General features: G+C 39.9%; 2 protein-coding genes across 6 annotated transcripts in view; one reads left to right on the top strand and one right to left on the bottom strand.

The window, feature by feature from the left end:
• Positions 1-6,357, top strand: part of LCP2 (lymphocyte cytosolic protein 2) — a 44,849-nt gene extending 38,492 nt beyond the window's left edge. For 2 of the 4 annotated variants that reach the window (XM_019945716.2, XM_019945711.2), the window contains exons 18-21: positions 1,574-1,686; positions 2,293-2,370; positions 3,916-4,071; positions 5,635-6,357. In XM_019945716.2, coding sequence (XP_019801275.1) covers positions 1,574-1,686; positions 2,293-2,370; positions 3,916-4,071; positions 5,635-5,757 — 470 coding nt within the window. In that variant the 3' untranslated portion in view covers positions 5,758-6,357. The remainder of the gene's footprint in view (positions 1-1,573; positions 1,687-2,292; positions 2,371-3,915; positions 4,072-5,634) is intronic. The other 2 variants (XM_004311989.3, XM_019945725.2) reach the window with 1 other exon arrangement.
• Positions 6,358-8,438: 2,081 nt separating this feature from the next.
• Positions 8,439-14,354, bottom strand: C3H5orf58 (chromosome 3 C5orf58 homolog). 2 transcript variants are annotated; one of them, XM_073802787.1, is made up of 3 exons: positions 14,280-14,354; positions 13,401-13,494; positions 8,439-8,786 (listed from the first exon to the last, which is right to left on the bottom strand). In XM_073802787.1, the coding sequence occupies exons 2-3, from the start codon at positions 13,492-13,494 to the stop codon at positions 8,635-8,637; spliced, it is 246 nt and encodes an 81-aa protein (XP_073658888.1). In that variant the 5' UTR covers positions 14,280-14,354; the 3' UTR covers positions 8,439-8,634. The 2 variants fall into 2 exon arrangements, with proteins under 2 accessions (XP_073658888.1, XP_019801256.1); XM_019945697.3 differs by having other exon boundaries at positions 14,164-14,291.
• Between the last annotated feature and the right edge of the window lie 1,543 nt (positions 14,355-15,897).

Raw genomic sequence — 15,897 nt, 5'->3', positions numbered from 1 at the left:
GCTGTCCCAAGGTCAGGAAGATAAAGGATGTGCTGTATATTGTCCAAAACCCTTGAGGATCTAGATGTTAAGGGTGGTGGGTGACTGCAATGATAAGTAGTATACTGTCTGTCATGAATAATGACTTTGTAGTGCTAGCCTGCAGATGCAGAAGCAGAAAGAGAAGAATTCCTCAACTCTAAAACAGCCATGCACTGTAAGCCTTGATTACACTACTTTCCCATATAGCTAGATTTCATTCATTCAACAAACATTATAAAAGTGCCTGCCGTGTTGGACTGCAAAGGTGGGCATGGGGAAGGTCTGGAGCCTTAAGAAGGAAGATCAGCAGCTCAGGCTAGCCTGATCTGCTTCTTTAGAAACAGGGAACCTCATCTCAAGTAATCCAGGTGACATGGCTGGGAAGACTCTGGTTCTTCCCAAGTAACTCTCCTCTCTCAGTGGCCCAGGGGCAGGCAGTTTGCCCCTCGTGGTGTATTGTAGATGGAGTAACAGCCCTGGTGCAGAACCACCTGGAGTGCTCGTTAAATGCATATTCCTGAGCCTGAGTGATACTGGGTCCCCCTGGAATTCTCATTTATGCACAGTAAAGTTCAAGCCCTGGCGCTGCCACTAAGAGCACATGCTTTATTTAGACTCGCTGAGCCTTTGTTTCCTGATATTCAAAAAAGAAGATAATACCCACCTTGCGGGGTTGCTGTGAGAATGAACGGTAGCATACACAGGTGCCTTACTCAGGGCCTGGACAGAGTAGTGCTGAATAAATGTCTGCTGAATGAACAAATGAAAGATGCATGAATTATTAAGAGAACATTCAACTCACAGAATTTCCCAGGCTTTAACAGCCGTTCTGGCACACAGGAGACAGCCTTGGCAATTATAAATCAACCAAATCAAACCTTTCCTGAAACACATCCTCTTGGAAAGTTTCAGGGAACTGTCAACAAGAAAAAAAGGTGTTAGAAAAGGCGAAGCACAAGTGCTGGGTAATTTATAGAACCCAATACAGACTTCCTGATTGATCAGATAGTTGGCGGGGCTTTCTATGGAAGTTGAACCTTTCTACCTCTGTAGAAAATTGGGTAAAGAACAGCAGATAGTAAACTCTGCCTCTAAAAGCTAAAACTATTCTGAAGGTAACTTCACCTCATCTTGGGTGACAAATTTCTTTTTGTGAAAACAATGAGAACATAATTATTTTATCACCACATTGTCATCCCATGGGTGGTATATATGTAACGTGCACAATGAAGCAATCACTCAAATGTGTGGTAGTGTCTCAGAATTTCACTGGCCTGGCTACAGAACAGCCCTGTGGTTTTGAACAAGTGACATTTTTTTTTTTTTGCATTATGCAGGATCCCAACCAGGGATTGAACCCGTGCCCCCTGCATTGGGAGCACGGAGTCTTAACCACTGGACTGCCAGGGAAGTCCTGAAAATTATAGTTGAAGCTGTGGTTTCTTGAAACGTTAACTGCTGGGAATAACTGCAAGGGCATTTTGGCGGGGGCGGGGGAGGGGGAAATGTGTTATGACAAGTGAAAAATTGCTTAAAGTAAATGAACTTTCAGAATGCTCTACTTTTGAAGGCCCTAGCAACAGGCCACCTCCCAGAGGTGAAGGCAGGAGCTTTCCCTCGCCAGCCCCGACCAAACCTCAGCTGCCATTGCCTTCGGAAGGAGAGGTAAGATAAAGCATATGTTCCTATTTTCTTTCCACCCCAGGAAATGAATCATCAGAAACTCCCGTTGAATACTCTCTTGTTCTTTTATCTCCTATTAGTCTTAATTTTTTTAGCGAAAAAAATCAAGAGGAGGACTCAGATGAAAAATAATATGTTCTTTTTCCCTTGGTGTTCCTCTTCCAATGGCAAATGTGTGTTTTGCATTAAACAGTGAGAAAAATAATCCTGTTTTTCATCTGTTTCTTGGTTTATCACATTGCATAAGTCACTTAACTGCTCGTTAGCCTAGTTTTTTTCATTAAATATATTATTATACTACACTGAAGAAATTATTACATTTATATCGTTCCTGATTAGAGGCTTCATTATATATGAAATGCTTATTCACTGCTACCTTTGCAACTAGTGTCATGAAAAAAAGCAGTTCACACAAAATATCTTCTGTTTATCCTCACCTGAATGATTCTATATTCAAATTAAAATAAATGCTTCAAACTTCATGGAACTGAGGTGGTGATTTACGGTAATGATTACTTGGAGGCCTTTCTTTTCACTTACATATGTAACTGCAAAATTTATACCGTTTTTAAAAATTTACATTTTCAGAATTCATTAAATGAAGACTGGTACGTTTCGTATATTACCCGAATAGAGGCAGAAGCGGCTCTTAGAAAGATAAACCAGGTACTGTGCTAAAGTTTATTTTTTAAGTAGTTATAAATATTAATGGAAGAAAAGAAATGGAACTGACTTTTACCGAGTACCAATTATGGGCTAGGAATTCTGCTGGGTGCCATTCATGCTGTTATACCAAGGGGGCCAATTAGTGCCAGCTTTCCACCTACCCGTGTCCTACCAGACTCTTAGGACCCTGGGAAAAAAATCTAAATTAAGGTAGTCATTTGGCTGGCAGAATCTTAGGAGATTTTATTAACTAAAATGGTCCATCTTTTCACAGGAATCACACAGCATCAAAAGGAGACTCTCTTTCCCCCAAATTTCCAATGTCTTATCGGTTCCATCTTCCTCTTGATACACAGTTGCCATCCACATCAATGTGAAGGGACCCGTATTGAGAGAGACAACAGCAATTTTTTGTCCTTTCCCCTAGAAATTTCTAGCTGTCATTTAATATGAAAGATCTTAAACCAGATTTCCTGTCTTCCAGTGCTGAACATTAACCTTAAATCTATATATCAGAGACAGGAAAGCACAGATCCTTCCTCTTTCACACCTTTCACATCTCGGGACTGCAACAGTAGTTCTCAAGCTTGGCTGCACATTGAAATCACCTGGGGAGCCTTAAAAAATTCTGATTCTGGTCTCACTTGGAGAGATTCTGATTTAATTAGTCAGGGGTGCTGTGTGGGCTCTGGAAGTCTCCAAAACTTGAAATTCTAAAGTGAAGCCAGGGCTATGAATCGCTGGTCCACACGTATATTTGTTCAACAGAGATGTTCCCACTAGAATTTACTCAATCAACCTGGAATAAAAAGAACAAAGGAAAGCCATTATTGCAGATGGATGACTATTTAGAACCATCCTGATTCAATATACAGAGGAGGGAGTAATTTAAATGAGTCCTTCCTAATTCATTTTATTTTAATATTAGGTCTTCATAGTATTAATATTATGTAGATAATTTATGGAATGAAATTTTAAAGTATAGGACAAATCACAATACTATTTTGGTAAATATCAGAAGAAAAAGGGAGATAAGAACACAGATGGTCCACACTGGATTTTGTTCAGGTGTTTGATGATGAAACACTGTTCCTGGATACCATGAGGTTTTAAAATGGGTAAATTTCTTAGGAATTTGGGTGTTTTCTGACTTTGACCATGGAAAGAAAGAGTTAGGGAAATAGCTCTCAGCAGTAGGAAGATATATCTTTAGTTAACCAATAAAGTCCTTATTTCGCTGGCCCTTTATCCACTCAACCATCTGTCATTTGTTTTATTACTGAAAAAGAAATTCCTTTTTCATCAAGAGACTTCAAAGAGGTCTCTGTGAAATTTGGAAATTTCTCTAACATAATCTCTGCTGCCTCTTTCTTGACAACCAAGAAATCCATGCCACATGGGACTGCAGCTGTTTGGGGAACTAAATGTTCACTGAATTGTCAACTGGTAGGTTCCCAGATCCCTAGAGGCTTGTCTACTGCTCTCACGGGCAACAGGAGTATTGACTTTTGCTGCTCCCATAATAACAAGAATTTATCCTTTTAGGATGGCACTTTCCTGGTTAGAGACAGCTCTAGAAAAACAATAACCAATCCATACGTCCTCATGGTGTTGTACAAAGAGAAAGTTTACAACATCCAGATCCGTTATCAGGAGGAAAGCCAAGTTTACTTGTTGGGAACTGGACTCCGAGGGAAAGAGGTAAGGACTTCTAGTTGTAAAATTTCCCCCAGTTCTCTATTTATGCCTCTCTGCATACCTACCTACATGGAACCTTGCTGTAGCATTCTTTTGGGGTCCATACTGCCTGGCAACTTTAGAGTTAAGTCACATTGGTGAAGCCCTTCATTTACTGGAAGGAAATAAAATGGTAACAGTATCTACCTCTGCTACTTATATCTTTTATTCCAAATAGTCTAAAATCACATGTGTAACTTAAAAAATATATGTATGTTACCATTTAAATTTTTAAAAATCCAGTTAGATGGCCAAAGGCAAGTCCCTTCTGTGACACAGAGGTGAATTAAGTCACCCCTGTGACTTAATAATTTTAACATAAGATTACAGTGTATTTATAGGGCTGTGTCTTAAATGGACATCTGGAAAAATGACTTGGGTCACTGCTTACGAAAAATGGAAGTAAGGCCAATGAAGGTGGCCAGATTGCCAAAGACATTTTCCTCTATTTTTCCAAGGTTTATGCTAGTCACTTTTGGGGTAGTTATCACAACTGGTGTGAAGGAAACCTTTCCCGGCTGCTTTTTGCAAAGGAAACTATAGCTAAACTGAATGTCCCAAACATGTTCTTTAAGTTCAAATTTCCAGGAGGAAGATCAGCTGAATCAAACATTTCCAGAATGAGAAACAACATACCCATAACTTCCACTTCACTCCAAATATTTTTAAGTTATGGTAATGTAAACCAGTAGAAAAAAAAAAACCCACATGATTTTGGTCACATGTTTGAATCACTGGTTCAGCATGGGTAGAGCTGCATAGGTCCTATAAAAGCACAGATGTCTGCCCTCCAGGACTTCTATTGGTCTAGTGTGGAAACACACAAATACAAACCACTCATTGCAGTTGCCCTGGAGGGAGGCACCTAGCAGAGTAGTCTTGGAGGAAGTGCATAACTCTGTCTGGGGTACCAAGTGACCTCTGACCCATATCTAGATGGATGGATGGGGGTTTCCCAGTCTGACCATCAGGGATAGGGTGATCCAGGTAATGAATGCAAAGACTTGCTACAGAGCAAGTGAGTGTGAAGGTGGCAGTGGGGACACGGCAGAGATCACGAAGGAACTATTATGCATCTTCAGACACTGGCAATGCTGTCTGACTTCCTGATTCCTTATACCTCCTAACGTTGTTCGTGATTTAGAGTAAAGTAGGGATACATAAACCAAAACCAAACCACAGATAGAATGATCCTAAGGTAAGGCTATCATAATTAGACTCTCCCTGTCTCCCTGTCTCCCTCTCTCTATCTCTATAATATGTATAATTTCCTATATGAGGTTAAAAATATATATACCTAAATACATATTTGTCTTTTATCCAAGGTTTGCTAGATATTGGTGAGGAATTATTTTTTTCAATGTTCTATAGCAGAAATCATTAAAATATTTGCCAAATTTTACATGTTTTTTTCCCATAATCCTCATACTTCAAGAGGTAGGATATTATGCAGATAAAAAAAACTGAGAGTGAAATTCACACTACCTATTCCAAAGTTGATTTATCTCCCTATTTTGAATCTTTCAGGACTTTCTGTCTGTGTCAGATATTATCGACTACTTCAGGAAAATGCCACTTCTGCTCATTGATGGGAAGAACCGAGGTTCCAGATACCAGTGCACATTAACGTATTCTGCAGGTTATCCCTAGCAAGTTAGCGAAGCAAATGAACCTTCCTCCTGCCTCTGTCCCAGCCTGGGAAGATCAATCAATCTTGGTGAACCGTCAAACACTCAGGGATAATTTGAACCCCTCAACACGAACACAAAGGTTTCGTCCTTTCCCTTAAGAAAGTGTTTGAAATGAAGACTGTCAAAGATCCCATAATTTATTCTTCTTCAATATTTGCAAAGTGCATGAGTAATAATGTTCACACTTGAAGTCTAGTAGTGCACTGTAATAATTCATTTTAAAAAGATGTGTATTTGAACACCCATTTCCACGTACAGTGGTTTACATACCTACAGAAACAATTTGGGGTAAGTTTCGGTAATAGTTTTTGGTAACACGTAAAACTGATTTTTTAAATAGCCAATCCTTTGCCATTCAAAGCAATCATCAGTTTTATATGTATAATTTGAAAATTACTAAAATTTAATTTCTCAAGAGCAATAATTTAAGAGGCTTCAAAAGTGTTTCATACTTATTTGGTGTTTTTGCTGGGGGGATTTTTGTATACTTTTTTAATGAAAAAGATAAATGCAGTTGGGATAACTTCCTGGAATTAAAATTAATTTACCTTTTGCTTCACTTTTCGGTTCCTAAAACAACTTTGTTGACTTTATTTCATTCACACTATTATTTTTCTCTTTTAAAGCAAATTTAAGCGACAAATACCAAAAGAAAACATTTTAAATTTAGAGATGAGGCTTTGGTGTCATATACACCCGGATTTAATTTCATCACAACCGACACCCACACCCTACCTCCTCCACCCCTACCCAACTCCAAAAGCATCATCAAGTGATGTAGATTTTTACCAAAGTCTTCCTGGGAAGATGAAAAAGCAATGTATATATACACGGAAAAATTTGATCAGACTTTCCAATTATATACTTTTTTTCTATTTTTATACCCCTGACAACTGTCATAAAGCCCTCTCTTCACCCTTCCCCAAAAGGCTTTATAAATTCTTCAAAGCAATTCACTTCTTTCCTTCAACCTACATATCTCATTTAACAAAAAGTAGTAGGCATTTCACAAAATGAAAACCTCGCATTTAGTTAAGTTTTCCCCTTTGAGGCCTTCGTTGTTATTCCACAACTTTTTAAAAAATTAATTTATTTACTTATTTTTGGCTGCGTTGGGTCTTAGTTGCTGCGCGCGGGCTTCCTCTAGTTGCGGTGAGCGGGGGCTTCTCTTCGTTGCGGTGTGCAGGCTTCTCATTGCAGTGGCTTCGCTTGTTGTGAAGCATGGGCTCTAGGCATGCGGGCTTCAGTAGTTGTGTCACACAGGCTTCAGTAGTTGTGGCACGCGGGCTCAGTAGTTGTGGCCTGCAGGCTCTAGAGCACAGGCTCAGTAGTTATGGTGCACTGGCTTAGTTGCTCCGCAGCATGTGGGATCTTCCCGGACCAGGGCTTGAACCCGTGTCCTCTGCGTTGGCAGGTGGATTCTTAACCACTGCACCACCAGGGAAGTCCCCAAAACTTTTATTAACAAAAATATTTGGCTTCTCTGTTTAACCTAGGAGTTTTCTGAGTCACAAAGAATATCTTGCATCTTCACTTTCATGAGCTAATAGAAAGACCACTGGCACGATTTGCTAAGATAATGAGCACGTGGAGACTTTTAATCAATGATGATAAAAAGGATGCTTCACAAAACTTCATCCTTAGAAACTGGAAATTCTCAAATTAGGGTCCAGAACTCAGGAATTCTAGAGCTGAAAATCTTGCATTCATTTACCTGTTTATTCAATAGGATATTCAACAAGCGTTTATGTCATGCCTATTCTGTGCACTGAGCTAGGTGCTGGGTAATGAGGATAGAAAACGCTACAAGTTCTGCTGACCTTGTGTCTTGCTTCATGGTATTCTATACTTTATGTTCAAAATTATCTAAAATGAAGGACATGGTAGAATTCAAAGCAACTATATAGTAGTGAATTATGTTTACAAGGTAAACGCTTATTATTTTAAGTTTTCGTTGGTGGAAAGGGACAGAAATTAGGAAGTTTTAGAATAAAGGTATCCTAAAACTAAAGCCTATTCCACTTCAGTGACTGAAATGAGTGGTATCTGATGTTTTTATGACTAGCATTCTTTCTCCCCTTCTTCAGGCCATGGCAACTCTGTTCTTTTGGTGGGGTCTCTCCTTTGCTACAGACCCTGGCATATGATACGAGCCTCACCAAACACAGTTGCTCAGGACCCATCTTAATCAAAGCTGGGCCAATCAGGATCTTTCTCTGGAATGTTAAACACTGAGACAGAGAAGATCTCTTTCCTCTGGGATCCCCAAAAGATACTGCTGTACACCTGGAGTTGTCTACCATACCTCTACCCCCTTCTACCTGGCATATGGAGGAAATCAGCTTTTAATAGGAGAGGATGAGGACAAGTACAGAAACAGAACCAGGATAGAGACATCTGATGAATTAGTGGAGGCCCTGAAATCTATCCCAACCATGGACTTCCAAGTCACATGACCCAATAAATGCTTCAGCTAGCTTGAGTTGCTTTTGGCACTTGCTACCAGGAGAGATCTGATTAATATAAAGTCATACCATACATTTAGAATTTAGTAACTCTCTTTCAACCTAAGCCAAATTCAGGCATAGCGTAAAGGATAAGCAGTGCCTCGTGGCCAATTTCCTATGTCATACTCTTGCCATTAATGAAATAAATTAGCCATTCCTTGAAACATTAAAACAAGAAAATAACAGTCTTCAAGAGCATGAAATGATTCTTTACAACTCAACATATTTTTGTTTTTTATTATATTAAATATATTAGTAAACTCAATTCTCCTAGGTATGTGTTAATTCAACAATAAAAAGTTATAAATTCACAACAAATAAATAAAATATCAGATTAAAAAACTGTTAGAAGCAAGAGATACATCTGACATTTTAGACTCTTCAAAGAGGGGGTTGTTTCTTTCTGTTTCCTTTAAATCATCCGTCTTCACAGGATGACTAAAACATAGGGTAAGGTCACAAAGCAGTAACTGGGAGAGCTCTGTGTAAAACAAAATAATAGAAGACATTATATTGTAGCACATATGTCATAGGCAACTATTATTACTTTAAGGAGCTTTTTCCTAATTCTTAATTTAGCTTTCTTTTAAGTGATTATTGCTCAAACCGCAATTTAGATGTGCCCAATTTTGACTTAGAGTCAAATTTATATACTACAAAATAAGCATGATATAGAAACTTACTAGAAGGGCTCTTTAGCTCAAATTGTCAGTTATCTTAACTAAACTGCAATTTGATTTATGCAAATTTATGTATTTTTAAAATTACTATTTTTATCTGTTATACATGCACATAGTATAAAGAATCAAATAAGGCATGTTGCAAAAGATAGCAGCTCCTATTCTCCCAGAGGCAACCACTTTTAACTTTTTTGGAGCCCATTTTGTTTTTGTTGCTTTTGTGGTTCTCTTCTGTGTTTTTTTGTTTGTTTGTTTTGGGAGGGGCGGTATTTAACCTCCATATCTCTAAATGGCATGCATATTTCTTTTTCAATTTTAGGTATTATCTATTTGCTTCTGATCACAGAAGATTAAGATATAGCTCTTTTCACTTATACCCATTCCCCCACTGTACTTGAGGGACAATTTTTCTTAGCTCAATATTTAATGTTTAAATTTTTCTTGATTATATAATCTTTACAGCTGAGTCTTACATGTTTCCCCTCCTGCAAGCTACCACTTAACCACAGTTAATAATTCTTTCCTTTTTTCGTTGCTTTTTTTTTTTTCATTGCTTAATTATCAAATTTCTGCAGTTGGGTAAATCTCCTCTCAGTATAGTCAAGTGCCTTGACTATTCTATTGTTGAAAGCCTCTCCTCTCCTAGAGCTGTCTGATCAGCTCTAGTCTGGACTGACAGCTCTCTAGGACTGCTGTACAGCTCACATCTTGGGAACTCCCTTCACCATTATCCTAGGGTCTCCTTTCACCCCTCCCTTATGTGGAATATCTTTTTTCCAGAATCTCAGGTCTCTCGTTTTTTGGTCTACTCCTTTGTTTGGTGGAGTGCAACCTAGGTAACTTCCTGAGGTGGGGAAATTTATGTCTGAAAATTTCTCTCTCTACACCAGTGCTTAATTGACTGGCTACAGAAATCTAGGTTGGACATCATGTTTCTTCAGATTTCCAAAGGCACTGCTGCATTTTCTTTTAGCTTCCAGTGTTTCTATGGAGAAATTTCATACAATTCTAATTCTTAATCATTGTTTCTCTTTAGAAGATTTAAGAATCTTTTTTTCTTCCAGTGTTCTGAAATTTTGTACTATTGTTTTTTTAGTATGGGTCTATTCTCAATCTACTGTGATGGGCTCTTTCACTGTAAAAAATCATATCCTTCAGCTCTGGAAATTTTTCTCGGATTATTTCTTTAATGACTCCTCCCCATCCATTGTCTATGTTCTTTCTTTCTAGAACTCCTATTTATTGGATGTTGGACTTCCTTGTCTGTGTTTTTGCTCTACACTCGAATTTTCTTCATTTTATCTTTAAACCCTTCTCCAGAGTTTATTTCTATGCCACACTTTTAACTTTGTTCTCTAAATATTTTTTATAGTATCCTGTTCCTTTTTCATGAACATAGCATCTTCTCCTACTTCTCTGTGGATATTAATGATAGTTTCCTGGAGCTTAATCTGTTTCTTCCCCATTGATTGAATCTATTTACTGGTTTTGTCTCTGCTTTTCCTTCCATTAGATGCTTTCCTCAAATATCTGTTTTCCATACTTGTCTGCTCGTATTTAAGACTATGGTACTAAAAAGACAATTGGAAGTTCTTTGCCCATGGTGGTCTATATTGTGGGGTGATCTGGTTGGGTGTTTTGTTGGAGGAACCTCTGCTATCAGTATCTTTAGGTCTTTTCTCTTAGGCTGGTCTGATTCCTGAAAGAAAAATCTGCTTGAGGGTATAAATCTGGCTGCCAATGTCTTGTAGCCAAGTGGGTTTCCCCACTGTGGGTCTTGTAACTCAATATGTAAACTTTGTCTTAAGATCCTTGTTTTTAGTACTACTCTTTCCCTCAACTTGTAGGACTTTAAATTTAAATCTCAGGTCTACCAGTGACTAGTTGTGTAACTCTGGGAAAGTTAGTTAAACTCTCTATATCTGTTTCTGTATCTGTAAATGCCAATGGTATTATTTCCTACCTCATAAGGTTGCTATGACGATTGAGTCCATTTATGTAGAGCTCTTGGAAGAGTATCTGGATTATGGTACATGCTATAAGTGTTAGCTATTGATATTATTACTTTTGGGAGAAAGTGGGGATAACAGTGCTCGTTTAATCTTCCCTGTTTACCAGAAGTCTACCTTCCTAGTCTAGCTCTACAAGTCTTGTATCTTCACGGCCTGCCCTACCCCACTTTTCAGAAACACATTGATCATATTTATTTTATTTTACTTCACGAAAGAATAATTCCCAAACCAGAACAGTTAGATAATAAAGTTTGAGAAGAATCTAAAGCTTCTGTAATTGTTTTACATGAGTGCAAGCATCCGGAACCAATTATTCATTTAATCAATGTTTTTCAAGAGCCTATTATATAAAGGCACTGTGTTAAGTGCTAGGAATACCCTTAAGGAGCTTACAGATGAGCAGGGATAAGAAAAGTAAGTAGACATTCAATTACGATACAGTGTGATAGGTAATATGAAAAGGTAGAAGAGATGATATACTGGCTTAAAAAAAAGTTTTCCACTGTAAGCAACCTTGACTAATAAGTAGTTAACCTGGTGCGGTGGAGGTAGGGGTGCAACAGTAGGCATCGCAGGAGGAGGTGTTAAGGCACAGGCACAAAAAAGAGCAAACGTGTAGATATGCAGATAGTTCAATGTGACTGGAACACAGAACGTGCAGGGAATAAAGAATGAGGTAACAGACTGGAGAGGTAGGCAGGGCCTGATCTCAAGGTCTTACAGTCCATTCTAGGAGGTCTGGACTTTATCCTGAGGACAATGGTGAGCCAACGAGCATTTTCAGCAGATTTACATTTTAGAAACCTAATCCTTGCCGTAGTGTTTAGATTGGTTTTGAGAGATGATGAATTAAGCAGAGCTAACCCGATTCCTTTATATCAGACTCCTCACAGCCTCTCTTAATATGTACTGTGAATTTGTGAGAGAATTATATAGCATAAAGCCCTTCCCAAACTTATCTGATCATCAGTTGATGGACTCCGTTTTTATTGCACAGCATCTACTAACATCTTCTGAGACAGCAGTGTTCCCAGATCAAAGTCTGGGAAATGCTTGGGAGAACACATAGGAAAAGCATAACAGGCACTCACTATTCGGTGCCTAAGTAACAGCCACTCCCCTCTTCTTCCTGGGGGCACAACTTGATTGCACTCGAGGTGATTCTTTCCCCAGCACCAGCAGTAAGTCCTGACTGGTCCAAATTGGTCTGTTCCCCTTGGTGGTGGCTGCTGTAGGATACACATGTGGCACAAATCTGGCCAATGAAAGGAAAGGGGAAATGCGCCGGAGGGATCTGGAGAAAGGCTTATATAAGAGACACAGGCAGGGCTTCCCTGGTGGCGCAGTGGTTGAGAGTCCACCTGCCGATGCAGGGGACACGGGTTCGTGCCCCGGTCCGGGAGGATTCCACATGCCGCGGAGCGGCTGGGCCCGTGAGCTATGGCCGCTGGGCCTGCGCGTCCAGAGCCTGTGCTCCACAACGGGAGAGGCCACAACAGGGAGAGGCCCGCGTACCGCAAAAAAAAAAAAAAAAAAAGAGACACAGGCAGAGACAGTGTCTGTATACGGTCATGTCTGCAGGTAATGACCATGAGAAGTGACAAAGAGAGTGAACATAACAGAGCAGAAATATGGAAAGAACCTAGTACCTGATGAAGTCTTTAAAACTCTGAGTTAGCTTTAGGGCTGCCCAACCTTGGAATCTTATTATCTTCCATATTGTATAAGCCATGTTAAATTGGTATTTTGTTACTTGTAGGAAGGTCTCATAACTGACACAGAGACTGTCTTCAAATACCAAAGGTTTTCATAAGAATAACCACTACATATTCAGTGGTTTTCATGGTTAGAAATAGGACCAATGGATGAAAGAAATAGGGAAAAAGATTTCAGCTAGTCCATGAAGAGGAATTGTCTAAGATGGAATAGATTGACTGGTGATATAGAGAGTTTCCCAACATAGGAAATGTTTGGTCAAGAATAGGTGAAATATTCAATCATGGAAATTTTACATGCCTGGGATAAAATTACAGAATATGTCTCTAAGGTGAGTGACTAAACATCATAACCTATAAGATCTAATCCTACTAGAACCATTAATTCACACAATCAAGCAAACTTACAAGTTTTGACTTGGAGGGAACTTTAGGGGCTTAGTAATGATTAAGGGATTCAGGGATGAAAATGCAAGTCTGCTAACGTCCAGGTCAATGCTCAAACATAATGCATCTTCAGAGATCTAGTTCATATTACAGTGTAAGCATTTCTTAAGAAATAGAAAAATCCTAATTAGTTGGCAAAATTCAGTTTTGCCCCAGCAGAAGCACAAGTTGACTCTACTATTTATTTTGTAACAATGACATGCAAACATTTAAATTCATGTTTAATTTAATCCATACTTACCTTTCATTTTCTTCAACTCCAAAGAAATTGTGTTAATATTTTTAATTATGGCTTCCACATTTAGCTTATGGTTGGTAACATTATTGTCAGACATCTGATTTTAAAAGAGAAACAGAAACAATGTATAAATCAGGAGTATGTGTGTATACTTTAAAAATACTTAAATTTTCAGCATTTCTGAAAGGAAAAATTTGTTATTTCAGAACTAAAATATTTGTGAAATTATAGTCTCTTTAGAGAGACTATAATGGCTAGAATTCTAACTTACGAAAGAATCAACTTAATATTTTTCCAACTGAAAACACCTGTAACTGGAATTCTTAGGATGAGGTGTCTTCTTTAATCAAACCATATCCACAAGATGGGGCCCTTACAATGGAAATGCAGATGTCCCCGTTTCAGAAAGCCTCAGCACTTATAAACTACCTTACAATTTAGCAATCTCATATAAGATCTTCTCTAATTTTGTTTATGTAAGTCAGCATCTTTTTCTAGCTTATGCTTGAATGACAGGGTCCGTACATGGTTTCTTTAAGTACATAGTAAAGCTTAAAATAAGATTTGATTATAATTCCTTGACTACAAAGATGGCAACATGGTCACTTCTTTTTTAGCTTTGGGAGTTAGGGCAACACACATTTTAATTTAGCTGAAATGTGTAAATCAACATGTTACTATGTTATATATAAAGTACATATATTTAGCCAATTGTGTCAGATATAAATATAGAGAGATGTTTCTAGGTGATTCACTAGAAACTAACCTTAGCCATTCAAATATCTCGAAATAACTTGAATAAACCACAATTCGTGCACACAGCTCCAGAAGGTGGGCAGTTACGCGTGAGGCTGCTTGTCCAAAAACTGAAAACAAACTAACCTTGAAATCAATTCCTTGCCTCTGCCTTTTCCTGAGTCAGGGGTATTTATCCTATTTCACCCACTTCAGAGCCACTGTAAAGGAAATACATTTTTTTCATCTCCAGACAATGAAAAAACTACACTTCGCGTCCACCTACAAGCCCCTAGGCACTGAAAATGGAATGGCAGCTATCTTACTTGGGTACGGCAAAGCCAAAGACCCAGGTTTGAGGAGAAAGGAAAGACGATAAAAAAAATAAAGGAGGTAGGGTGGGGATTAAAGAACCTTAAAGATATGAAGGTAAAAATAAAATACAAGTAAAAACCAAGAGGTAAGTAGAAACTAAATGGATGGAGAAATGCCCAAGAAAGTTGACCCTCTCCACTCTGGGGTCAGGTTATTCAGGGCCCTCAGGTGCCCGTAGGTGGGGTGGGGTCAGAGGCCAGAGTGGCAAGGGGACCCTAGTGGACCAGAGAGAGGCCAGAGCTGGTCAAGCCTTCCCCAGGGAGTTCGGTCAGGATATCACTCAGAGAAAGGAGAGGCTGGTCAAACAGTGCTTCCCCAGGAGGTGGGAAGTGGAGTCCAGGCTCGGGGGGCCAAGGGAATAGGGGGTCGGAGGCCACGATACCACACTGAAGGCAGGAACGCAGCTTAGGCACTAACCCGGGGCCAGAGGCCAGGAGGCCAGGCCCTCCCCCTGAGGAGCGATTATTATCCCTTAAGTTTGCCTTCTAAAGGCCAAGTCCTCCTCCTCGGCGTGACACGCGTAAAGAGCCTCACGCCTTAGGGGGCCACCGGCTGGGGCCTGAAGATGGAGCCAGAGGCAACCTCGAAGTTTCCGCAGTCCTCGGGCTCCCAAACCTGTTCAGGACAACGCGAAACGTGCTCAGCAGCCTTGACCACCAGCCCTCCCTGGAGCCGCCCTGACAACCGCTCCTTCTCGACCCAACAGATGACGATGCCTTTGAGGAAACCGGGCTCTTAGCCACGGGCTAGGAGACCTGGCGACCCGCCCCGCTTGGCGGCTGAAGATGGAACCTGAGGCAGCCTGGACATGTCAACGGTCTTCACCTCCAGCCCACACACCAAAACTGGATTAAGATTATCTAAAATCTGGTAACCCTGGGCAGCCCACAACACTGACCCCGTCGGTACCCACCGCGTCAGCCGTCACCAAAGTTCTAGCTGCTAAGTGGGGAGATCCGGCAGTGGAAATGAGACCGGGCTTCCTGATTGGCCAGTTTCTCCGCCTGGTGCATCCTGGGAGTTGTAGTCCCCGGCTAGGCACCTGCAGAGAAGGTTCTGGATGCCAAGCAGGATGTGACTAGCACTACTGCATGGGCAGAGAGGGAGGGTTGAAAGGCATTTTGCCGCCTATGTGCCAGGCACCTGGCTAGGTGCTTTGCAGCCCTTGTTTGTGTTTAATTTTCACAGCATAGGATTGTGGTTAAGGTCAGACTCTGGACTGAAACGGCTTGGGCTTGAATTCTACTCCGTTGCTGGTTTAGCTGTAGATGTCCTCAGCTATCTTACGAGGGTAATAATAGCTGCTTTCTGTCTTCTTTTGAAGGTTAAGTGAGATAATGCATCACATTGGGCTTGGTAGATGATGTGCCCCATAAATGTTAGCTATTAT

Source organism: Tursiops truncatus, chromosome 3 (assembly GCF_011762595.2).
Source record: "Tursiops truncatus isolate mTurTru1 chromosome 3, mTurTru1.mat.Y, whole genome shotgun sequence".
Lineage (NCBI taxonomy): Eukaryota > Metazoa > Chordata > Mammalia > Artiodactyla > Delphinidae > Tursiops > Tursiops truncatus.
This window is presented reverse-complemented; position numbering and strand designations above follow the sequence as displayed.